Below are 27,100 nucleotides of genomic sequence, written 5' to 3'. Positions count from 1 at the left end.
TTACGCTGGAAATATGTGCTTTAAAAGTAATATTCCAGTCAAAGATAACTCCCAAAATGTTAACTTCCTTTTCTGTTTGTAGAAGAGAATTATCAAGATATAGTTTAGATTCTTTTTCTGAAATTTTACTACTGTTTTGAAAAATGATAATTTTTGTTTTAGTAGGATTTATTGTTAAATGAATTTTTTAAAGTATAAATTCAGCTGGTTAATTTTTCTTTTCAAAGAGACTTTAGTTGGAGCTAGAATTACAAGGTCATCGGCAAATAAAATGTAATGAAAAACTCTGTTACCAATTTCAATACCATCAGTTGAATTTTGAAAAAGCTTATCTATTTTGATTAAGTAAAAATTGAATAAATAGGGTGAAAGAGCTTTATCCTTGACCTTTATACATGATAGGTCTAGAGGAGGAGATATGATCTTTCCCTGTTTGATTTTTATAATATATTTTGAGAATAATTTTAATACTGTTGATGAGAATTGTTTGCCAGCTTTTCAAGCTTTCAAGTTGTGCACCAGTAGAGGAACATAAACTGAATCAAAGGCTTTCTGGATATCTATGAAACAAGCATATACTTTTCTATGCTTTTTAGTTAGATGTAATTGTATTAGTGATAGTAACAAAAAAATTGCTGATTCGGTACCTTTATTTCTGATGTAAGCATACTGAAATTTGGTTTCAAACTCCATTTCTTTAGTCCATTGTTGAAATTTGACTGCTATTATTGTCATAAAACATTTTCTCAAAATTGAAAGTAAAGCTATTTGTCTGTAGTTGTTTGGAGATAGTTTGTCACCCTTTTTATGTATCATAGTAAGATGGAGTTCCATGATATAAGATTGTAATATACATTGAGTTAAATAGATTCAGTAAAAAATTTGTAAATTCTAAAAATAAATAAGATTATTTCCAGATTAAAACAAGTAAAATTACTCTTTCTTATCTGACTTTGAAAGATTCAGTTAAGCAGACAAACAAATAATAAAGATGAGGCTTTACTATATGAAAGCGAAATACATTTGGATATTGTGAACTTATTGAAAATGGAGTTATTGGTAATTAAAGTTTAGTATTTCTTTGTTATTTGTTTGTCTGCTTAATCGAAGTCAGATAAGAAAGAGTAATTTTACTTGTTTTAATCTGGAAATAATCTTATTTATTTTTAAAATTTACAAATTTTTAAGAATATTACCGATCCCATTTTTTAAATTTTACGAATATAGATTCAGTAATTTTATTCTTGCTTGATGAGGAAGTAATTTTAAGAATTTAGTTGGGACATGGTCACTGCCTGGGGTTGAGTTACTTCAAGTCCTGTTAATAGAATCTTCTAATTCTTTGATTGTAAATTTTGAGTCCAAGCATTCATTGTAGGAGGCAATACTAGATATAAGTAATGGGATTGGTTGAATATTTGGAAAGCACCGATAAAAAATTTTTCCATGGATCAAAATTTATTACTGGGAGATTATCACTGAGATTTATGTTGAAGTGGAATTTTCATATTGTTGACCAAAACAATTTACTATCCTTACTGTTACTGTATTAATTAAAGTTAATTGAAGATTTCCAAAATATTTTTTCTTTTTAGCCTTGAGCAAGTTATTGTAGGTCTGTTAACCTTTACTAAATATAGGAATGCTAAAGTCATTTGAATCTTTCCTGAATAGTTTTCAATTGTATTGCTTTATCAGTTTTATATTGTAACAGTCAAAGTCATCAAAGGTTCTTAAAACCTATTTTGAGTATTAATTACATCATTTTTTATTTGTATATAGTTGTTCATTATGTGTACCATGAGTTTGTAAATTTCTTCACTATTAAAGTCAGTTATTTCTGGAATATTATTGAATCGTTTTTCAATTTTGGCTGAGCAACTTGAAATATTATAATTTATCCTTTGGTATCTATTATACAGTGTGTATTTATTTTTTTCTGCAAAAACAATAAGAGTTTTGTCACTGTAGGAAAGTGATTGGATGCATCAAAGATTTTTGTAATAAATTCCATAAAATGGTTCAACAGAAATTCTGCACATATAGTAAAGTCAGTTGTGTATTTTCCATTGTGTTTTATGCAGGTGTATTCAGCAGGATAATTGGGTTTCATAAGTCTGTTTAGGATATACATTTTATGGTCAAATATTATCTCTTAAGTTTACATCCAGTCTATTGACATGTTTTTTTTTTTTTTTGATTGTCGGATATTTTGAGTTAAGGCATTAGGACTACTATACCAGGAGTCCATCATATCAGCAATTCATGAATTGGAGACTCCAATAGGTGGATATATGGTGTGATATGTTGTCATAGTTCTATTGTTTTGAAAATTTCTTTTAGTTTTTCTAGGCAATCGGGAGGAATATAAGCGACCATCACTATCATTAAATTATTATTTGTTTTCAAGTATGGGTTTATTCATTGAAATTAGTAATAATATGAAGTTATCTGTTTTTCTGATTTGAAGTATTTTACAAAGATCCTGTTTTATTAGAATACATAGACCTTTGATTGAATGACCTGAGACTAATAATTTATGTGCTGGTACTATTTCTACTATAAAATCTTTAAAGAAATTTGATTTGCACAACAATTCAGAGGTTATCCCTGTTTCAATTATGCTGATAATGCCTGATTTGAATATTAGTTGAAGGGAGTTAAACAATATTTTGTTTTTCAGACCTTGGCTATTCCAGTTCATTATATAAAGCAATTGGTTATTATAGTAACTTTTTCTTGATGTGGTTTTCTTTGGTTTGTTATACATCAGCTTGTCAATTTCATTGGCAAGGAAAATGGTAAAAAAATTGTCCACAAACTAATTTTTCTGTATCAACACTATATGTTAGTCTATATTGGCCTATTAACAAAAAGTCATTACATAGTTTTATTTATTGATTTCATTTTCTCATTTCAGTATAGGTTGGGAGTAAGTGTTTTTGTCTTTCTCTTGAAGCCTTTGTAAGGTCTGATGAAATCTGCACCTTCTGACAATCTTCAAGCAAATTTTGTTGTTTCTATATATAGAAATGATTTAAAACGATGGAGTTGGTTTCTATTTCATTCACTTAATCGTATTATAAAAATATACAAAAATCAATTTTCAATCTAATCTGACTTGTTGAGGATAAAAATTTCTTAAACTTTAAAACATTATAAAAGTAACTTAGTAAAAGTAAAAAATAAAAAGGAACAGCGAATCCAATTGCAAAAATACTTTTAATAAACCAATGATACCTCTAAATGCATTTCACCTTTGTGTTTAGAAGGCCTCTTCAGTAGAATCAGTGGCAATTATACAGTTTTGGACTTTAACATCATCACTTAGTGTAATTTGTATCTTGTGTAAGTACAATTAGCCTCGACTTTGTTGTTTCTTTTTTACAAAGGCAGTAAAAACTTGATCCTGGATCTGATTATTTCTAAGTGTTAGACTTATAACTGGGTTAATTGACTTGGTTAATTGAATTATATTGTGACACAAATTGTAAGTCCAATATTCATTTTATAAAATTATAAATTTTTAGTTTTGAGATGTTTTTCGAAATAGGATAGTTGTGCAGTATTATATTATTATGATGAAGTCCATTGACTAAAGCATCCATTTTTAATTGCATAAGTTCTTTTTCCATTTTTAAGTCATCTATATGTTGTTTCAGATTATTGATTTGTCCTTCCATTTTTTGATAATGTTCTTTAGTTTCACAAATACTATCATGAATCAGATCAAGATCATCTTTTATGGAAGTCATTTGATTAGAAAGTCTTTCATTGAGGTATTTATTAATAAATCTGAGATTCTGTTCCATAAAACTGTTATTGAAGTGTCTGGTGAATTGCTTGGGTTGGTTAGTGAAGTAGAGCATAATACATTTGATTCGCCTGGGGATTTCTGTGGATTCTATAATACTATGTCCATATGAGGATCAATAACAACTGAGGATAATTCCCATGAATCTTTATCCTCATATAAATTAAAATCTGTTATGAATTTGGTATTAGTCAAAGTTGATTGATCTTTCCTGTTGCCCACTTTAGTGCAGTTTAGTGGTGGTCTTCTGCACTTTACTGGTGAATGTTGCATTTTATCTGGAATTTGGTTTTTCTCCAAAGGTCAATAAGTTATATTAAATTCTATTCACTTTTTCAGAATTTAGAATAATTGAAAGTTACAAGTTTACAAATTTCCTGCATGTTGTTGAAGTGCAGAAAGAGAGTCACCAGTTTTTGTATTATTGATGGCAGTTCAAAATAATTATGAAATTAGTATTTACATATTTTTATTTATTTAATATCAATGATAACCTTTTAAATCAGATTTTATTTTTTCAAAAATATTACAAAAAAANACTTTATTAATAACTATTTATTAATTACGTCAGATAAATAATATATTAAAAATACATTTAAAGAATTAACTGATCGCCCGTGGAAGTCGGCTTCTTACAAAAACACAGCTTCCCTATCATCAAATGTCACGGCACGCCATGGTGACCATGGTTTAATACTTTCCCGACTGTTGTGTGTTCGTAACAAGGGAAGTGTTGGAATCGTGTCAAATTTGAACCTTTGAGTTTTTTGCAAATCTGCACGTTTTGAGACTTTTTGAACCCAAAAAAGTAAGAAAAGGGAAAAAAGAAAAAAAATTCTGTGGGTATTTATGTGTGTTAGCGTCTATTTCGCTTAATATCTCAGGATGGGGTAATGATTAAAAAACGAAACTTGGCATGGTAATTTGTCTATAAGGGACATTGATGCTATTAGATTTTGGTGGTTAAAGGTCGAAGATCTGGAAAGATAGAGGAGGTCATGTCATATCTCGAAAGGAGTCGGACTTCAGAAAGATTTTACTCGTTATTAGCATTTACAAATTTTCTTCATTTAATAAAACTCATCTCCACTCTCAAAATTAAGTTTTTTTTGCCATTTTATAATAATTAATATCAAAAGTTTTCTATAATAAAATCTCATAACAGTTGATGTCACAAATTTTATTTATATGATTAATAATGTATGCTATTTTTAAATAAAATCTAACGGCCGGAAAAGTCTCGTAACTCATTGCTGGATTTTCTTTTCGAATTTTTTCGAATGTTGAGACGATTTATTTAGATTTCATCCAATTAAATCGTCTTTAGAATTCATTTTTATAAATCTCCATTGCTTTTCATATTTTATACAGGTGATAGCGTTTGACTGAAATAAATATTGTCTTAAGTTAAAATAATTTCAAAATTGAAAAAAAATCATCTCGTATCAAAATAACAAAAACAAATTCAATTATGCTGTCATTTAAAGTAGTGGCGCCCAATTTGGTCGCTAGATTTTTCTAGAGATCAGTCGATTTTATCTGGATGGGTCGACAGATCACTTGGGATCTTTTAAAGATCGGTGGACAAATTTTATTATTATTATATAAACGTAAAATCAAAATTAAATAAGAAATATTTATATTATTAATTATTATTTGATTTTTTATTTCATCGTATTTGTAATTTATTCGTTTTTGTCAGTGTAGGAGTCGACAAACCAAAAAAATTGTGACTTCCTGATTTAAAGCTTTTAAAAACTAATAATCAATAAGATAAATATTCCTTAATGTAATATCCATAAAACAGTGTTTTAATAGAAAACTACAAATCACTGCAAAAGAGTTGCGAGCGCTCCAGGCTCATTAGAAAGAACTGTACTTAACGAACTAAGTATTCTTGATGATGAATTGAATGGCTTCCGGGCTCTGTGTAGTAATGATTTTAGTAATTCTTGGAGATTCAAGTCAGTTTTAAATTAAAAGACGTATTATTCACACAAAAACAATCGTTATTCTTTTATCTATATCATATATATTTTTATTTACAGGTGCAAATAATCCATATACATTTTTCGAGATTATATACTTTTATGACAAATAAATATGAGGTTTTTTAAATAATGAAACGATAACACAAAGAACCGAAAACACTATATACATCACATTATGCATAATATAATACAAAAGAAATATTACAATAGATTCGATAATGGCAAGGTGATTTAGAAGATAAACTCTTTACAGTGCATCTTTTGTTTAATATTATTTGAGCAATTTATATATATATTTATATATGTATATATCAATGAATACACGTTGCGAATTTAATACTAAAAAATATATCACGTACTGTACGTCGTAAAATGTGCCATAAAGCTGCGCGGTGAGCCGTTTCTAAAATACTTCAAGTATGCATTGAAGAACTCTAGGGGGTAACTGTAATGAGGGGCATATTGCGAGATCTGGCATAATAACCAAATCGTTATTCAAATTCAAATATACGTGATTTAAATTTCGATAGATGATGATAACAACAACAAAGTATCGAAATAATATAAATGGAAGCCAACATTTTTTTTAATACTATTTCCGTTCGAAATTTTAATGTTCGTTCCGTCTTAACAAATTTAATTTAATATGTAAGAAATGCGGGTCTTATTCAAAAAATGGCCTAAAACTGTAGTTTTCTGTCGATACAATTTGTCTCGAGGGATCGAATTTCTCAAACTAGAATCGCCACTTTGACTGTCACGCTTGTTAAATCATAACTGTTTTTTGTACTTTGTATCAACTTCCCTGGAGAAAAACTTCATTCTGAGAATAACAATATGTATTCTTGTAAGGTACGTACATTTTTACTAATTTTAAAGTATAAAAAAACATTTGACACCATTCTTTAGAGGAACTTACATTTAAATTTTGTTATAAATTCTGAAAAATATTTAATTTTATGACTTGTGATAATCATTCTATGACCTACACAATGACTTTTTAATAATAATACTAATTGCAAATCTATATGACGCATCAGTAACTGTTCTCCTGTAGAGAATAGTCTGTGCAGTTCCGATTTGAGCAATATCAGATGAACGATTCTAACAACCACGACTATAACAGACTGTTTTTTAATTTAAAATTTCAATTAATTTTACTTTGAAGTTAGCCATATCAATGTCAAACTGCTCCATTTTTCTCCTATTTCGATTTACAAGATCTCTGGCACAATTTCGAACCACGAAGTTTTTACTCGTAAAATGACAGGGTTGGCTGCGTAATTTAAAAATTCAAAATGTACCGTTCAACACGAGCTGCTTTTGTATTTTCCGTCACCATTTTCTAATATAGCCATTTTAACTGTTGGCGGCGAACAGGATATTCCGTTTCTACCTTGCAATTGATACCTGTCCTTCAACAGTGTCAGAGCAGTCATGAGACGAGTGTTGGCAGAATCTAGACTCTGTATCTTCCTTTCCTGTGCGTCGATTACTTTTTGCTTGACGGCAATCATTTCTTGCATCTCTTGCTGTTCTCGACGGAGTTCCTCTTCCACAGTTATTAATCTAATAGAATGATTAAATATTAATTAATTGCTGTAATCAAATAAAGCAGACTCTCGATAACAAAGTGGAAAAAAGAAATTTTCGAATTAACGAAATTTTTTGGTTACTGAAGCTACTGTTATTTTAATAAGATTGTAAATATCACAATATAAACACTTGAAATCGAATGATATAATAATTTTTACTTTTAAGTAATTTAATGCTTCCTGCAACCTCCAAATAATAAGAATAATAATAAAATATGTATTAAAAATTACCTTTTGAATTACTTAGAAATTTTCACAAATAGAAACAATTTATTAAAGTTTGTTGGAAATTGCTTACAACAACAAAAAAAAAGCCTTTGAATTGAGTTGAAAATTTAAAGAAAAAAATGAATTTAGATCAAACTTCTAACTTAGAAAGTAATTTTCATTTTTTAAATAAAACGTATTATAAAAATGTACAATAATATTTTGTATTAAGATTTTAAAAATGGTCAATACTGGGATCACTCAATCTGGTTCTTATGTTAGTAATGAAAAGTCCTGATACTGAGAATGCCCTTTCTGATTCAATTGATGTGGGTGGAATCGTGTTTAATGCATTTAAGAGAAGACAGAGGTGTGTTTTTTCACCTGTAGCCTCAAAGTTTTCTAGTTCATTTTCGAAATGTGTTGCAGTACTTTTTTTTGTTGTCTAGTTTTCTTGATTTGTCTACCTGGGCTGCTTTAATAGTGGCATCAAAGCTTATAGCCCGATAATTCGGCAATTTGTTTGGCTTTAATAATCAGGTTTATGAAAAACTTCATACTTGCATACTTCATACTCGTTTGTATCCTTGCCCAATTTGCACAACCTGTTTCAATAACTGCATTATGTCTGGTTGTACAAACCTGGCATAACGCAGTTATTGAAACTACTGGGCATGGTTAAAAATTAAGACAGCATCATTGCAATTATTCATGATATTACAGATTCTGACATATTTCAAAGTCCTGCCACAAATAGACTACATATTGATTTATTGACAATCTTTGACATGCCATAACAAGCAAAAATTTAAAAAACTAATAGGTACGCTTAAAATTAATAAATACAAATGTATTCTGACAATTTGAGTTAATTATATTTACTATTTGCAAAATTTCCTCAACCTTAAGACAAAATAAGAAAAAAAATGAACTTTTACGAAATTTGCAGGCTTTCCTGGGTTAAAACAACCAAGATCCCCCCTTTTAGAGTTTAGAGAAACCCTAGTTGCGGTGTTCCTAGTCTAGAAGCAGAAGATTGTCTGTAACAGGATTTATTTATTTTTCTTCATTGGCTGATTCTTGCACTTTGTTCTTTACTTTAGCAATGATATTATTTGAAGATGATATGACCTAGCTGTCTGCTGACACACAATATTGTCAATATTGACAAAATCTATGAGTGACACTCATTGCTGTAATGAGATTGGCCTAATCTTCTTCAATATGGTTGACAGATTCTAATGGAAATTAGATTGAAATCTAACTTCATAAACAATTTTCAATGGCACCTTGTAGAACTTCATTCCAAGTTTTTCCATTCATATTCATATACATCTAATAACAGGTTTACTCCAAACTTGCATGAACCATCTTCAAAAACATGCAAAATCTTTTGTATGGTTTTCTAATCTAAATGTTGCAATCTAGAATTTGTATTTGGTGGTAGAAATTGAACTGTTTATCTTTTAGAATGGAAATAATAGAATTAGCATTGCAATTATTGATAAAAAAATAATTTTTCTGTTTTCAGCAATCATGAAGAGCATCTATCAGTAACTTTTTCAGCCAGTTAGAAAAAAAAAACTCTAATATCATGTATACTTTCTTATTTGCTGCATATTATATAGATAATGTCTAGCATTATGGAAACGCAGTGCTTTAAAGACTTTTCAACTAATAATGATAGCAGTGTTTTTTAATATAGCTTTTGATATAGTTTTCATACAGCAAACAGGTAAGTAGGACAAAGATGCCTAATTAAATGGTCATTTCTGTCACTACACCTTAGTTTTTTGTGTGAATCCATATAAAGTCAACTATACATAATAGTGCCTATAGAAACATTGACAAATTTAAGAGAGAAATCTAAGTGAAATGTTGCAAAATTTAAAAAAAGAAAAAAGTTGTGTGTCAGAGCAAAATTCACAAAAATTCAAACTCAAAATATTTTCAACTTTCAAACACTTTAAACACACATTCTATTAATTTTATTCCATGATGAATGACTTTTGAATTACTTTTTAAAGTAACTCACAATAATACAGAAAGTTTGATAAATAATGGATATCTTCTTATAGTGTAGATTTCTAAATTTTATGAAAATCTAAAATTTATTGCTAATTTTTACATTAGTATTTAAAAAGACATTTCTTTCATCATTAGATGTACAGAAACTACAGTAGTACTTGAATTTGAATAACTTGTTTTTTGTATATAATACTTCGATACCTCTAGATATACAGTAGAGCATCGATTTTCCGAAAGTCAATCATCTGAAAGAATTCCAATCGGCAAATTTAAATTTTCGCCAGTGCTGTGGTGCTTCAATCTTTGGCTATGTCTTGGGCTACTCAAATATTTTACGTTTTTGATACTAAATTAACATCTGAAGTATAATTTTTTATTGTTTTTNAGTAACTGGTTTCGACTTATTTCTACTTAAGAAGTAGTTAAATAATTAAGAGATTAGGGAATTGGGGATATAAATAAAACCCTGCTGTAAGAGCCGAAATTTTACTTAATAGATTAACCGAACCAATCTCTAGCCGAGTACAGTGGGACTGATTTCTTCGTAATATTAGACATAATAAAGACAGAAATTTTTCCAGTTCAACGAGAGTGACCGAAAAATTGTAAATTTTGGAAATTTTCGTGCTCACCTGGTCCTAAAACGAATTAGTTCAAAAACAAATGACTATTAAGTTTAACATATTTAGATTTTTACAGTTATGGTGAGAAACGTTTAAAATTTACAACAACCCTGTCGCGTCCTTTGAGATATACTAGTGATGCGACAAAAGAGGCATTTGACATTAANACCTTATATATATATATACAATATTTCATTTTTAATTCTAATCTTGTGATTTATAACAGAATTAATGGAATTCTAATCTGTTATTCTAAAGAAGTAACTTTTTTATGAATATACACACAGTGAATGGGATTCTAATGTGTTAGTTTTTTTTTCTTTAAAGATCTTATGGTTTAAGGACAGATTTCACAACTGTTACCATATGCTTATTATAAATCTTAAAAATTCACTATATATATTTTTCACTTACTTCTAGTGAAATTAAAATATTTAAAGTAAAATTTTCAGAACTATAATTATAACTCTGTATTTTTATTATGTAACACTAAATTTATATAGTTCAGCTTTTTATCTTATTTCAAATGATCCTATTTTCCCACTCAATTATGAAGTGAAAAAGTCTAAAATGAAAAAAATTAAAATTTTTTACATTTTGAAATTATTTGAAGTTTAAAATAAACAAGATCTAACAAATAAATTATAAACCTATTTTAATCTATATATATATAATTACATGTCCTGACTGACTGACTGACTGATTCATCATCACCCAAAGCAAAACCGCTGAACCTAAAGAGGTGAAATACAGAAAACAGTTAGGGTACCTCACAAAAATGTACACTAAGAAGGGATTTTTCAAAATTCCCCTGCAGGGGAGAGGGAGAGGATTAAGGCTTAAAAAGTCTTAGCCCCAAAAGGCAGTACCACAAACATGGTTTACAAAGAGGTACTGGGGTAACTGAAACTCTATTTTTTAGTAAATATTTATACTTTAAGAATTTTCAGATAACGTCATTTATGTTTAGGAAAAAAATTGAACTCAGATTTATTGTATCTTGGAATCCCATAATATTTGAAACTTGAATTTAGGTGCATTAGCAATCCATAGTTTGAAACAAACAAAAATTAGTAATTTAACCAAATTAGTAACAACTAATGATTGAGAATCTTAGTGAAGTACCGAGGGAGGGTTATTTCTATCAAATTGCAAAATCCGCAGGGGCAAAGCTGCGGGTAACAGCTACTATATGTGTATATATATATTCATATAAACCAATATCTAAACAATTGTGTAATTAAGTATTTAAACAATTAATTTAAAATCAATTTTGTACTTTAAGAAAATTATTAAGACAATTAAAAAGTTTAATAATGCTATAAATGTCTCTTATTAAAATAAAAATTATAATTTTTAATTTGTTTAACTTCCATAAAATGTTACAAAAGATTAGATATATCATTATTTGCAAATTATAATCATTTAATTTTGTTTGACTATTGTTCTGTTTACAACTTTAACTAATTTAAAAACTTAACACAGTACACTCTCCAAAATCCAAACTAATTATTTTATATACAAGGTTGTTTGGACTAGTGAAAAGTTCAGATTAGTTGATGTTTTACAGTGTGACTCCAATTTACAAATAGTGATACCTTGTACTTTAAATGACTAACTTTGAATGCTAAATTCAAAAATTCACTTCAGAGTTCAAACTGCACATGCAGTGAAAAAATCACTTGAAACATAAACACCATCTGTTTTACACCCAATTTGTCTTGCTCTCTTGCATTACATTAACAAAAAAGCACTGAAAACATATTATTGATATGTTTGATTACGAGGTCTGTTCAAAAAATATGCGGACTGTTTGAATTGCGCAGCTCCGGTTGGTTCCAGAGGAATCAGCTTGGTGTCGCTAGGTTTGTACAGATTGTCTGGTGATAAAGCCATTTCCTGATTACAGATATCTTTATTTGTTGATTAGCTATGCGGTTTTTAGTGAAGTGCGATTTTTTTGTTTGTCGGATTTCAGAACGAATGACCTGATGGAGCAACAACTTGCTGTGAAATTTTGTGTTAAACTTGGAAAATTTGCAACTGAAACATTTGCTATGCTCAACACGACTTACGGTGAAGTTGCTATGAAGCATATGGCATGTTTCAAGTGGTCCCCCAGACCCAAAAAAGCTTGCCAAGTTTGATCCAATGTCAAAGTGATGCTGACAGTTTTCTTTAATGCTAAGGCTGTTGTTCACCACGAGTACCTCCCCCAAGGCTCCACAGTGAACCAGACTTACTAAGTTGAAGTTTCAAAACGTCTGAGGGACGCCATCTGTCGCAAAAGGCCAGAAATGTGGAGGAATGATGATTGGTTTCTCCATCATAACAATGCTCCAGCCCATTCAGCCCTCAGAACTCGTGAGCCAAACACTCGATCACTGTTCTTCCCCACCCACTACTCACCTGACCTTGCTCCTCGTGACTTTTTCTTGTTCTCCAAACTCAAAAGATCCTTGAAAGGAAGAAGATTTGAGACGATTCCCGAGATTAAGGCAAATGCAACAAAGGTGCTGAAAGACATTAGAAAAGAAGAGTACCAGGACTGTTTCAATAAGTGGAAACACTGTTGGGATACGTGTGTGTGTTGGGAAGGAGTACTTTGAAGGGGACCCAGACATGTAACTTCTACATAAAGTACATTTTGTTTTATGACGTTAGTCCGCATATTTTTTGAACAGACCTTGTATATGTATTGTTTGTCAAAAATTGACAAATAACAGTTTCTTCCTGCAATTTTCTTTCTTCAACAAAACTGAACTTTTTAAACCCCATTTGAAACATTTGAAGTTTAGGAGCATCTTCCCTATATATATTACAAATTTTTTTACTGTCTGTATGGTGTATTCTTCTGACACCATAAAGCATAATATGCCTGATATGCCATTTTGTTTGAAGACATTTCATCTTTTTTATTCATATAAAATTGAAGTAAAAAGCTTAAAATAAACTTCTAAACAAAGAATAAAATATCACATTAGCAATAAGGGGTTAAATTTCATAACTGTTATAGTTAAATCATACATCTATGTTAAGTAACTAGAGCTGTTAAAAGTATATTGAATTGAATGGAAAGTTTCTGAGTAATTTTTATTTATTATTAGTGGTATCCAAGAAGAGTGTAGAAACAACGAAGCCTAATTGTTGTATCAACAATTGAGACAAAAAGAAACTTATCACGTGGTAGATCTGGCTGAAATTAAAGGTGTGCACCCATAAATACAATTTTCATTTGAATTTTGAAATGAGATTTTATTGTTTTTGTGTGTTATTATTATTATTATTATTATTATGTGTATTTGATGTTTTAAGTTTATTGAAAAGGATATTGTTTAGGATCTGGGAGTAGATTAAGTCACTTTCCATTATTTCTAATGTGAAAAATTGATTTGGATTTTGAATAGCCTCCTGGAACAAATTAAATTTGAAGTATGAGGCACTACTATATTCAATACAAGTTACAGTGGAACCTCACAATGAGTATTTCACGTAATGAGCAAAACAAATTGTAAAATGATGACTCACTTAATGAGTGATATTTTGCATAATGAATGACATGGAGAGGGGATGTCCCAGATTGTGCACACGCACCTCTGTGTTTAGCACTTGTTCCGCTAGCATCTTACTGTTGCTTGTGATCACATATTTACCATACTTGTGTTCACACATATTACGTATAAACATCAACAACCATAGTCCGTTATATAATAAACACTTCAAACGATATGCCAAACTGTTGAGCTATGTTAAGTCAATAATTAAAGATTAAAAATTAATTAATTTGACTAGAGATAGACAGTTGTGATGCCATCTTGTAATAAATTTAATGACCAATTCCAAATTAAATTTTAGAAATGTCTAAATTAAAAATTATTTATTTATATGATATATAAATAATATATTATATATATGATTACAATGCCAAGCTGCAATTTTTAATCATCTTTAATTTAAAAAATAACACAACTTCTGGTCAACTGGAAGTATATAGTTAATTGGGCCTCTGTCACCCAAGTTTTCCATATCTGGTCTCAATTTTTATCTATGTAACTCCATTCTCAAGATTAAACAAAGGATGGATGGACAACAGATGGAATGTATAGTATTTGAGAAATTCAGTTCAAAAAGGCTTAAAAAATTCAACAAAAGTGGCAATAAAATACAAATTTCAATTGCAGTTAAAACATACTGTACACACACACACACACAATTCAGTAAATGGAATAAACAAATTTGAATAACAGTAAAAGAAATACAGAAAGTTAATTATCATGAAGATAAATAGATTAAGAAATAATACAGCAATAACAAATGATTTCATGACAAACTGATCTTATTCTTCAAAATATTCTATAAGTAAAAGTTAACCACACATTATTACAATGTGTACTATATGTGGTACATGAAAGTATAGACCTATTAGACAAAATGTAAAATGAGGTTCAGCTTGACTTGTGTTAGTCCACTTTCTATATTGATTATTATTACCATTGTTGATCAGATTAAAAGCCACAGTTTAGTTCTAAGTAAAAAAAAAACAGATTTAAACCATGAGTTATTTATTTAGACCTTGTTTCTGCAACTGATCTATTATGTTAATCTAAAATGTTAATTTTATGCATTAAGGCAAGAATTTTTTAACTTCAGCCTAATCAGATTTACTTAGAACCACATCGGAAACAATTTTTTGGTGCATTGCTAATGGTGCATTGAACTGATGAATTGGTGAATTCAACTATTATTCATATAATAGTTGAATTTGAGGTTAGGAAATTAATTTGTTGAGAAAAATAAATAAAAACTATATAATTTTTTTTATTACCTCTTCAATTGACTTTCCATTTGAACTTTCACTTTTTGCTCTTCTACTACGATACTTTAGCCTTTTCTGTGATCTTCTTGAATTTCGTTCATTTGTTGTATCAGTATCTAGTTCTGAATCTTCTGTATGACTAATTATATTAAAATAAATTAATTTTGTATCACCAAAATAAAAAAAAATATATATATATACATTAGTTTTTCAAGCATACTTTTGTTTGTCATTATATTCTTCAAACTTTTTGTGAAGAGAATGATGTTTTCTTCCAGTTGTACCATAAAAATGATTATTTTCATTGCGGTTGCACCTTCTGGCAAAATGAGGAAGAGATCGTATCTGTAGATGAGAAGAATGAGATTTGGTAGCTGTATGCATTGGACTGGTTCTTAGAGGAGATTTTACTGGATTTCTCCGTTCTCTCATTGGGGTAGAACCACAACTAGAGCTATCTGTAGAGGTACTGAAGTTGGCAGCAGTATCTATTCACAAGAATATTGTTTACTTTAAAATATAAATTCAGTTGAAATATATTTGTAGAATGACAACTAACCTGAACATATTTTATTCATTTGAACTTTTTCCTTATTATTTTCATATTTTTCTTCTTCGCTTTGACTATTGGAAGGGAAATGATACATTGGGTTACTGAAGGCAAGAGGAGGAGGAAGGCAGGTTGCTGACTGATGAGATGTCTCCTGTTGAAAAACGGGGTCCACGGGTGAACTAGATTGGCTGTATGCAAATGATTGGTAGCCAGAGGAGGCCACTGTGGACAGCTGCAGAAAAGAACAAACGAATGGAGTAGAAGCAAGGAGAGATGCAACCTAGAGAAGGCAAAGACAGAAGAAATTGCATACGAAAGAAAGTTTGTTTTATTAGAGACAAAAACAAGAATATAATTTAGGATAAACACAACATGCGGGCAATTACAAATGTAATCTGAGATATTCCTCTAAGCATCATTAATAAACTATTAATACATAAAGAACTAGGAATAAGCAAAAGTAATTTCACTGACTATTTGTAAAAGGCAAGACAAAAACAGAAAAATAGAATTTTTTTTAAACAATAATGATTAATAACTTAGAGTAGAAATATGTTAAGTTATTTTATCTAATATAATTTTGCAAGTATCATTTAGTATTAATTTATTGAAGATTATCAAGTGAAATTAGTATGTAAATAATTAATTTAAACTCATTAAAATAAATTTACTATGAAAGGTTTTGTTATTGAAACGTTAATTATATTTTTTATTAATTTTGTCTCTTGATCCTAATTACATTTTTACCATATGAACACTCATAATTCAGACATTATCCCATATTATTAGCCAATAAGAAAATATAATCATTTTATTTCATAATTACTAACTGCAATCATTAGCAACATGGTGTCCCAAAAGTTCTTCTACAGTGTTAAACTTTAGTAACTTAAGATGTATAAATGCTATCAACTTTCAATAAACATCATTTGAAAACTCAGGTAAGCTTCATCAATCTCAAGTGTGATACATTGTTGAGATGATTTTTGAACTGCAAAAACATTCATTGCTGCTGCTTAATAACTGTACCGAATTCATTTGTAATGCTAAATTTAAAATTATTTTTAAAATAATTTTGATGTGATCACACACACAAAAGTCTAATGGCATTAGAGTGGTGGACTAAAGTAGCCGGGAAGGAAGCTCCTCTCCACCAATCCACTTGTCTGAGAATTTCACAAAACTAATCAATAAGCAATTTTATTAAACTTTTGGAATGGTGTTTTATTGTAAGTTTAATAGATTATGATTTAAAAATGCTAGAAAGTTTTAAACTGTAGAAAACTTTTGGAATACTTTATATAATTAAAATTGAATAAAATAAATTTGAAATTATTCTAACTTTAAAGTTTATNGTTAATTAAATTAAGGTTTAACCTTAATAGCTAAAATAATTAGTAATTTAGTGTAAATTTAAGTATATACATTGTCTACAATAGTGGTTCTCAACAGGTGTGCCACGTTCTGTACTGCAACAAAATTTCAAAATATAATTGAAAAACGGTAAATTTTTAAGTTTAATTTTTGTTCAATTCGTATATTTTTTAATATAAAATTGCAGCTTAATAAATTCTCTTATAGTTTATACATACAAGAGCATCTCTTTGATGCCACACAGGCTCATTGGTATGCCAATTATGGAAGAAGATTGACAATTATTTTCTCTAGAACATTCTAGTTTCATATTCTAGAGATGTGGTTCTCAAATTTTTGTGCACTTAGCACACTTTCTAATGGCACATTAAGGAGCCAGTGTGGCGTCAAATATGCTTTTGTATGTATAAACGAAAAGTGTCTTTGAAGAACTGCATCTTTCTATATAAAAATACAGAAATAATATTTTAAAAATAGAGAAAAATTACTATTTTACAGTGAATTTTTGAAATTTTAAGCACACCTTTGAGAAATTCGTGACATATCAGTTGAAAACATTGTTCTATATAAAGTTTTTTATATTAAATTCTCATTAAATTTATGTAAAATATACAAGAAAAATAGAAAAAGTCATATATTTTTTTTAAAGTAAAGTAATTTATAAATGTTTTTAATACGAATTAAAATTATTGGATTATATTAAAAATAAAGTTTTATTCTTACTTTCTTCAATTTAATGATTTCTAGAATTTACTTTCGATTCATTCTGCAAATAGCACACAATTAAGGACAAAAGATAGAAAGGAGTCGATCCTGGAATGTTAAGTCAACTCAAAGGATATGATAATATATCGATATTTTCTTTTTAAAATATTTAATCTAGAGATTGGGAACATGCAGCCTTCAGGTCATATGTAGATTCTAGTATCGTACCACTTGATAAAATATAAAATGGTATAAGTACTAAGATTCTACCAAATCCTAATTTTTGAATTTGAAAAAAATGACTGTTTTTTTCATGTACTACAGAAAATATAAGTTTGGTTGAAGAGTGTTGTCTTGCAATGGAGATTATAGAAGAAAAGTGTTCAAAGATGTTTTGAAAAGAAGTTTTGGAAAGATTCAAGAGTTCTTGTGTAGAATGAATGTGCAGACTTCCTCTCCATAAATTAGTTGTTTTTCATGATTTATTAAATGTATCATACTGTCAATAAATGTTTGCTTATTAATTTTATACAAATGATTATATATATTATTAAAGAATCTGTTGGTATTCTTTAGCATTACAACTCTTTTCTTTATTTAAAAAACATTCAATTTTTTGTTTTTGTTATTGTGACATCATTACAATGCCAAGCTGCAATTTTTAATCATCTTTAATTTAAAAAATAACACAACTTCTGGTCAACTGGAAGTATATAGTTAATTGGGCCTCTGTCACCCAAGTTTTCCATATCTGGTCTCAATTTTTATCTATGTAACTCCATTCTCAAGATTAAACAAAGGATGGATGGACAACAGATGGAATGTATAGTATTTGAGAAATTCAGTTCAAAAAGGCTTAAAAAATTCAACAAAAGTGGCAATAAAATACAAATTTCAATTGCAGTTAAAACATACTGTACACACACACACACACAATTCAGTAAATGGAATAAACAAATTTGAATAACAGTAAAAGAAATACAGAAAGTTAATTATCATGAAGATAAATAGATTAAGAAATAATACAGCAATAACAAATGATTTCATGACAAACTGATCTTATTCTTCAAAATATTCTATAAGTAAAAGTTAACCACACATTATTACAATGTGTACTATATGTGGTACATGAAAGTATAGACCTATTAGACAAAATGTAAAATGAGGTTCAGCTTGACTTGTGTTAGTCCACTTTCTATATTGATTATTATTACCATTGTTGATCAGATTAAAAGCCACAGTTTAGTTCTAAGTAAAAAAAAAACAGATTTAAACCATGAGTTATTTATTTAGACCTTGTTTCTGCAACTGATCTATTATGTTAATCTAAAATGTTAATTTTATGCATTAAGGCAAGAATTTTTTAACTTCAGCCTAATCAGATTTACTTAGAACCACATCGGAAACAATTTTTTGGTGCATTGCTAATGGTGCATTGAACTGATGAATTGGTGAATTCAACTATTATTCATATAATAGTTGAATTTGAGGTTAGGAAATTAATTTGTTGAGAAAAATAAATAAAAACTATATAATTTTTTTTATTACCTCTTCAATTGACTTTCCATTTGAACTTTCACTTTTTGCTCTTCTACTACGATACTTTAGCCTTTTCTGTGATCTTCTTGAATTTCGTTCATTTGTTGTATCAGTATCTAGTTCTGAATCTTCTGTATGACTAATTATATTAAAATAAATTAATTTTGTATCACCAAAATAAAAAAAAATATATATATATACATTAGTTTTTCAAGCATACTTTTGTTTGTCATTATATTCTTCAAACTTTTTGTGAAGAGAATGATGTTTTCTTCCAGTTGTACCATAAAAATGATTATTTTCATTGCGGTTGCACCTTCTGGCAAAATGAGGAAGAGATCGTATCTGTAGATGAGAAGAATGAGATTTGGTAGCTGTATGCATTGGACTGGTTCTTAGAGGAGATTTTACTGGATTTCTCCGTTCTCTCATTGGGGTAGAACCACAACTAGAGCTATCTGTAGAGGTACTGAAGTTGGCAGCAGTATCTATTCACAAGAATATTGTTTACTTTAAAATATAAATTCAGTTGAAATATATTTGTAGAATGACAACTAACCTGAACATATTTTATTCATTTGAACTTTTTCCTTATTATTTTCATATTTTTCTTCTTCGCTTTGACTATTGGAAGGGAAATGATACATTGGGTTACTGAAGGCAAGAGGAGGAGGAAGGCAGGTTGCTGACTGATGAGATGTCTCCTGTTGAAAAACGGGGTCCACGGGTGAACTAGATTGGCTGTATGCAAATGATTGGTAGCCAGAGGAGGCCACTGTGGACAGCTGCAGAAAAGAACAAACGAATGGAGTAGAAGCAAGGAGAGATGCAACCTAGAGAAGGCAAAGACAGAAGAAATTGCATACGAAAGAAAGTTTGTTTTATTAGAGACAAAAACAAGAATATAATTTAGGATAAACACAACATGCGGGCAATTACAAATGTAATCTGAGATATTCCTCTAAGCATCATTAATAAACTATTAATACATAAAGAACTAGGAATAAGCAAAAGTAATTTCACTGACTATTTGTAAAAGGCAAGACAAAAACAGAAAAATAGAATTTTTTTTAAACAATAATGATTAATAACTTAGAGTAGAAATATGTTAAGTTATTTTATCTAATATAATTTTGCAAGTATCATTTAGTATTAATTTATTGAAGATTATCAAGTGAAATTAGTATGTAAATAATTAATTTAAACTCATTAAAATAAATTTACTATGAAAGGTTTTGTTATTGAAACGTTAATTATATTTTTTATTAATTTTGTCTCTTGATCCTAATTACATTTTTACCATATGAACACTCATAATTCAGACATTATCCCATATTATTAGCCAATAAGAAAATATAATCATTTTATTTCATAATTACTAACTGCAATCATTAGCAACATGGTGTCCCAAAAGTTCTTCTACAGTGTTAAACTTTAGTAACTTAAGATGTATAAATGCTATCAACTTTCAATAAACATCATTTGAAAACTCAGGTAAGCTTCATCAATCTCAAGTGTGATACATTGTTGAGATGATTTTTGAACTGCAAAAACATTCATTGCTGCTGCTTAATAACTGTACCGAATTCATTTGTAATGCTAAATTTAAAATTATTTTTAAAATAATTTTGATGTGATCACACACACAAAAGTCTAATGGCATTAGAGTGGTGGACTAAAGTAGCCGGGAAGGAAGCTCCTCTCCACCAATCCACTTGTCTGAGAATTTCACAAAACTAATCAATAAGCAATTTTATTAAACTTTTGGAATGGTGTTTTATTGTAAGTTTAATAGATTATGATTTAAAAATGCTAGAAAGTTTTAAACTGTAGAAAACTTTTGGAATACTTTATATAATTAAAATTGAATAAAATAAATTTGAAATTATTCTAACTTTAAAGTTTATATTAAAAACAGATTTTATAGTCCTGAAAATAAACCAACAAACAAATATACAAAAAAAAAAAAATTGTTTAGTGCACAAATAATACAATATTCAAATTATGGATTTTATTTTTTATCTAACATTTTATTGAAAAACCAAACTTATTTATAGAAGTTATCATGTGAATGTAATAAAAACTTTAAAGCTGGAGATTTGTTTATGAATGACAAATTAAAATACTATATATATATATATACAATATTTCATTTTTAATTCTAATCTTGTGATTTATAACAGAATTAATGGAATTCTAATCTGTTATTCTAAAGAAGTAACTTTTTTATGAATATACACACAGTGAATGGGATTCTAATGTGTTAGTTTTTTTTTCTTTAAAGATCTTATGGTTTAAGGACAGATTTCACAACTGTTACCATATGCTTATTATAAATCTTAAAAATTCACTATATATATTTTTCACTTACTTCTAGTGAAATTAAAATATTTAAAGTAAAATTTTCAGAACTATAATTATAACTCTGTATTTTTATTATGTAACACTAAATTTATATAGTTCAGCTTTTTATCTTATTTCAAATGATCCTATTTTCCCACTCAATTATGAAGTGAAAAAGTCTAAAATGAAAAAAATTAAAATTTTTTACATTTTGAAATTATTTGAAGTTTAAAATAAACAAGATCTAACAAATAAATTATAAACCTATTTTAATCTATATATATATAATTACATGTCCTGACTGACTGACTGACTGATTCATCATCACCCAAAGCAAAACCGCTGAACCTAAAGAGGTGAAATACAGAAAACAGTTAGGGTACCTCACAAAAATGTACACTAAGAAGGGATTTTTCAAAATTCCCCTGCAGGGGAGAGGGAGAGGATTAAGGCTTAAAAAGTCTTAGCCCCAAAAGGCAGTACCACAAACATGGTTTACAAAGAGGTACTGGGGTAACTGAAACTCTATTTTTTAGTAAATATTTATACTTTAAGAATTTTCAGATAACGTCATTTATGTTTAGGAAAAAAATTGAACTCAGATTTATTGTATCTTGGAATCCCATAATATTTGAAACTTGAATTTAGGTGCATTAGCAATCCATAGTTTGAAACAAACAAAAATTAGTAATTTAACCAAATTAGTAACAACTAATGATTGAGAATCTTAGTGAAGTACCGAGGGAGGGTTATTTCTATCAAATTGCAAAATCCGCAGGGGCAAAGCTGCGGGTAACAGCTACTATATGTGTATATATATATTCATATAAACCAATATCTAAACAATTAATTTAAAATCAATTTTGTACTTTAAGAAAATTATTAAGACAATTAAAAAGTTTAATAATGCTATAAATGTCTCTTATTAAAATAAAAATTATAATTTTTAATTTGTTTAACTTCCATAAAATGTTACAAAAGATTAGATATATCATTATTTGCAAATTATAATCATTTAATTTTGTTTGACTATTGTTCTGTTTACAACTTTAACTAATTTAAAAACTTAACACAGTACACTCTCCAAAATCCAAACTAATTATTTTATATACAAGGTTGTTTGGACTAGTGAAAAGTTCAGATTAGTTGATGTTTTACAGTGTGACTCCAATTTACAAATAGTGATACCTTGTACTTTAAATGACTAACTTTGAATGCTAAATTCAAAAATTCACTTCAGAGTTCAAACTGCACATGCAGTGAAAAAATCACTTGAAACATAAACACCATCTGTTTTACACCCAATTTGTCTTGCTCTCTTGCATTACATTAACAAAAAAGCACTGAAAACATATTATTGATATGTTTGATTACGAGGTCTGTTCAAAAAATATGCGGACTGTTTGAATTGCGCAGCTCCGGTTGGTTCCAGAGGAATCAGCTTGGTGTCGCTAGGTTTGTACAGATTGTCTGGTGATAAAGCCATTTCCTGATTACAGATATCTTTATTTGTTGATTAGCTATGCGGTTTTTAGTGAAGTGCGATTTTTTTGTTTGTCGGATTTCAGAACGAATGACCTGATGGAGCAACAACTTGCTGTGAAATTTTGTGTTAAACTTGGAAAATTTGCAACTGAAACATTTGCTATGCTCAACACGACTTACGGTGAAGTTGCTATGAAGCATATGGCATGTTTCAAGTGGTCCCCCAGACCCAAAAAAGCTTGCCAAGTTTGATCCAATGTCAAAGTGATGCTGACAGTTTTCTTTAATGCTAAGGCTGTTGTTCACCACGAGTACCTCCCCCAAGGCTCCACAGTGAACCAGACTTACTAAGTTGAAGTTTCAAAACGTCTGAGGGACGCCATCTGTCGCAAAAGGCCAGAAATGTGGAGGAATGATGATTGGTTTCTCCATCATAACAATGCTCCAGCCCATTCAGCCCTCAGAACTCGTGAGCCAAACACTCGATCACTGTTCTTCCCCACCCACTACTCACCTGACCTTGCTCCTCGTGACTTTTTCTTGTTCTCCAAACTCAAAAGATCCTTGAAAGGAAGAAGATTTGAGACGATTCCCGAGATTAAGGCAAATGCAACAAAGGTGCTGAAAGACATTAGAAAAGAAGAGTACCAGGACTGTTTCAATAAGTGGAAACACTGTTGGGATACGTGTGTGTGTTGGGAAGGAGTACTTTGAAGGGGACCCAGACATGTAACTTCTACATAAAGTACATTTTGTTTTATGACGTTAGTCCGCATATTTTTTGAACAGACCTTGTATATGTATTGTTTGTCAAAAATTGACAAATAACAGTTTCTTCCTGCAATTTTCTTTCTTCAACAAAACTGAACTTTTTAAACCCCATTTGAAACATTTGAAGTTTAGGAGCATCTTCCCTATATATATTACAAATTTTTTTACTGTCTGTATGGTGTATTCTTCTGACACCATAAAGCATAATATGCCTGATATGCCATTTTGTTTGAAGACATTTCATCTTTTTTATTCATATAAAATTGAAGTAAAAAGCTTAAAATAAACTTCTAAACAAAGAATAAAATATCACATTAGCAATAAGGGGTTAAATTTCATAACTGTTATAGTTAAATCATACATCTATGTTAAGTAACTAGAGCTGTTAAAAGTATATTGAATTGAATGGAAAGTTTCTGAGTAATTTTTATTTATTATTAGTGGTATCCAAGAAGAGTGTAGAAACAACGAAGCCTAATTGTTGTATCAACAATTGAGACAAAAAGAAACTTATCACGTGGTAGATCTGGCTGAAATTAAAGGTGTGCACCCATAAATACAATTTTCATTTGAATTTTGAAATGAGATTTTATTGTTTTTGTGTGTTATTATTATTATTATTATTATTATGTGTATTTGATGTTTTAAGTTTATTGAAAAGGATATTGTTTAGGATCTGGGAGTAGATTAAGTCACTTTCCATTATTTCTAATGTGAAAAATTGATTTGGATTTTGAATAGCCTCCTGGAACAAATTAAATTTGAAGTATGAGGCACTACTATATTCAATACAAGTTACAGTGGAACCTCACAATGAGTATTTCACGTAATGAGCAAAACAAATTGTAAAATGATGACTCACTTAATGAGTGATATTTTGCATAATGAATGACATGGAGAGGGGATGTCCCAGATTGTGCACACGCACCTCTGTGTTTAGCACTTGTTCCGCTAGCATCTTACTGTTGCTTGTGATCACATATTTACCATACTTGTGTTCACACATATTACGTATAAACATCAACAACCATAGTCCGTTATATAATAAACACTTCAAACGATATGCCAAACTGTTGAGCTATGTTAAGTCAATAATTAAAGATTAAAAATTAATTAATTTGACTAGAGATAGACAGTTGTGATGCCATCTTGTAATAAATTTAATGACCAATTCCAAATTAAATTTTAGAAATGTCTGAATTAAAAATTAATTATTTATAATTATTAAATTTAATACAAGATGGAAGCATAACTGCCTACCTCTAGTCAAATTAATTAATTTTTAATATTTAATTATAACCTTAACATAGTCCAAGAATTTGGCATATCGTTTGGTGTGTTTATCAGACATATTTATTTGTGATTTTTTTTTGTTTTCTGCAAATCAAATTCGCATTTCAGGTTGATTCATTTCACGCTAGAAGAAATGATGATAATGATTCATGCTCCTTAACAATGTATATTGCAGACATGGGAAAATGCGTATCCGAGAGCGGCATTCGGCTCTTTTTGAGTTACATACAGCTCTTGCTGAAAGTGTTAATTTCTGCTTTTTATTATTATTTTTACAATTTTATTTCCATAATTTTGTGAAAATATGTTTATTAAAAACATTCAATATTTGTTTTATATTATACTTATATTATATAATAAAATCGCGGTACAGAATAAAAAGTACAGAACTGCAGCTCCCATGCATTTTGCAAAACCTACATTTTGCCTCCCACTGAACTGGTTTGTCCATCCCTGGTATATTGTATAATTTTCTTTGAATAAACGTAATATATAAAATATTCAAGTATTATCGTATTTTACATTAATTTATATGGGAAAAATTGTTTCACTTAGTGTTTTGCATTACGAGTAAGATTCTGGAACGAATTATGATTGTTAAGCGAGGTTCCACTGTATTTTCTTTTCTCTTCCCAATTTATGAGAACAAAATACAGTATTTTAATCACAAGAGCAATGAACTTGAAATATATATGCTCCAATTAAATGGCTCATTACAATTTTCATTTCCTTTGTTTCATTCATGTTGTGTCTTTGTTCACTGGAGGCAATATTATTCATTCTAATACAGTAATGCAATTTGATGAACTTTATCTTTACATTACAGATCATTATATCAACATTAATTGAATTTTATTCTATCAATACTCTATTGTTTTCTGCTTAGTTACTATCTTAAAAAAGAAAACTTTTCCTTTTACTGATAAGAGAAAGAAACATGTATATTATTAGTTATGTCATATTTACTTCTCCCATTTGCATTTGTTGCTTTTATGTTAATAAATAAACTAATCTAAGCTGTCAGAATAAGATAAGAAATAATGAGACAGCTCATCATTACTTATGATATTTTGATTTACAAGAAATTTTCAGAAATAAGGCATACTTGTAAATTGGAGTTACATTGTGTACGAAGAGAAGAAAGTCAAAGGAATATAGACGAATACATATATTTTAAATAATTTTTATATTGTAGTTAGCATATATGTTTATGGTAAAGTATTTGGTACAGATTAAGAGGATCTTTGATTGGCAAGAGTGCACTATAGTATATAAAAGTATATTCAATATTCACTAAACATATAAAAACCATATTCAACTAGAACCTATTTTTGTTTCCAGTACTGTTTAATGATAATTAAATGTTTAATTAAAGACAAACTGTTTTGATTAGTTGATCTTCAGATCTATGTGAAATGGAATGCGACTGGATCAAAAACATGTCTTTAAACATTTAATTATCATTAAACAGCACTGGAAACAAAAAAAGGCTCTAGTTGAATGTAGTTTTTATTAGTATTACTTTCATTTTTTGTGAAGTTATTTCTGTATTCACTAAACATAAGTATATACATAAGCTGATTATCTTCATCAATAATATACAATATATTATAAAATATTACTTACTTGACTTATAGACAATTGACTGTCTTTTATATTGGGATGATCATTTTCCCCTGATGACGTAACTGCTTCATCTTCAATACTTGGCATCCTCTCTGGAAAATGGTTTACTGGAAGAGGTCTACGATTTCTGTTAACTGGAGATATCTTGCTAATATTAGATGGATTCTTTATTTCATTCTTCTCTAAAAAATTAACTCTTTGAAACATAGAATTCTGTATGTGGACTAGTTGGCTTTTCATTTTCTGGGAGAAAACATCTTCACTGTTGAAATACTTTGGATCATCAGATTTCATTGAAGCTTTTTCTTCGTGAAAATGATCAGAATTCAGAGCACTG

The 27,100-nt window shown here is 29.1% G+C and overlaps 1 protein-coding gene across 1 annotated transcript in view; it reads right to left on the bottom strand.

Annotated features, from left to right (window-relative positions):
- Window positions 1–5,575: 5,575 nt before the first annotated feature.
- The window catches only part of LOC111618368 (probable Ras GTPase-activating protein), a 141,968-nt gene continuing 120,443 nt past the window's right edge, over window positions 5,576–27,100 (bottom strand). Inside the window, exons 23-29 of the mRNA XM_023359880.1 lie at window positions 19,805–20,030; window positions 19,466–19,733; window positions 19,255–19,384; window positions 15,634–15,907; window positions 15,295–15,562; window positions 15,084–15,213; window positions 5,576–7,388 (exon numbers count right to left, since the gene is read on the bottom strand). Of these exons, the coding sequence (XP_023215648.1) occupies window positions 7,113–7,388; window positions 15,084–15,213; window positions 15,295–15,562; window positions 15,634–15,907; window positions 19,255–19,384; window positions 19,466–19,733; window positions 19,805–20,030 (1,572 nt within the window). The 3' untranslated portion in view covers window positions 5,576–7,112. The remainder of the gene's footprint in view (window positions 7,389–15,083; window positions 15,214–15,294; window positions 15,563–15,633; window positions 15,908–19,254; window positions 19,385–19,465; window positions 19,734–19,804; window positions 20,031–27,100) is intronic.

The sequence above is a fragment of the Centruroides sculpturatus genome, unplaced genomic scaffold, assembly GCF_000671375.1.
Source record: "Centruroides sculpturatus isolate CEXI.00-Female unplaced genomic scaffold, Cexi_2.0 scaffold189, whole genome shotgun sequence".
NCBI lineage: Eukaryota > Metazoa > Arthropoda > Arachnida > Scorpiones > Buthidae > Centruroides > Centruroides sculpturatus.
The sequence above is the reverse complement of the archived record's forward strand: the minus strand, read 5'-3'. Positions and strand labels throughout refer to the sequence as shown.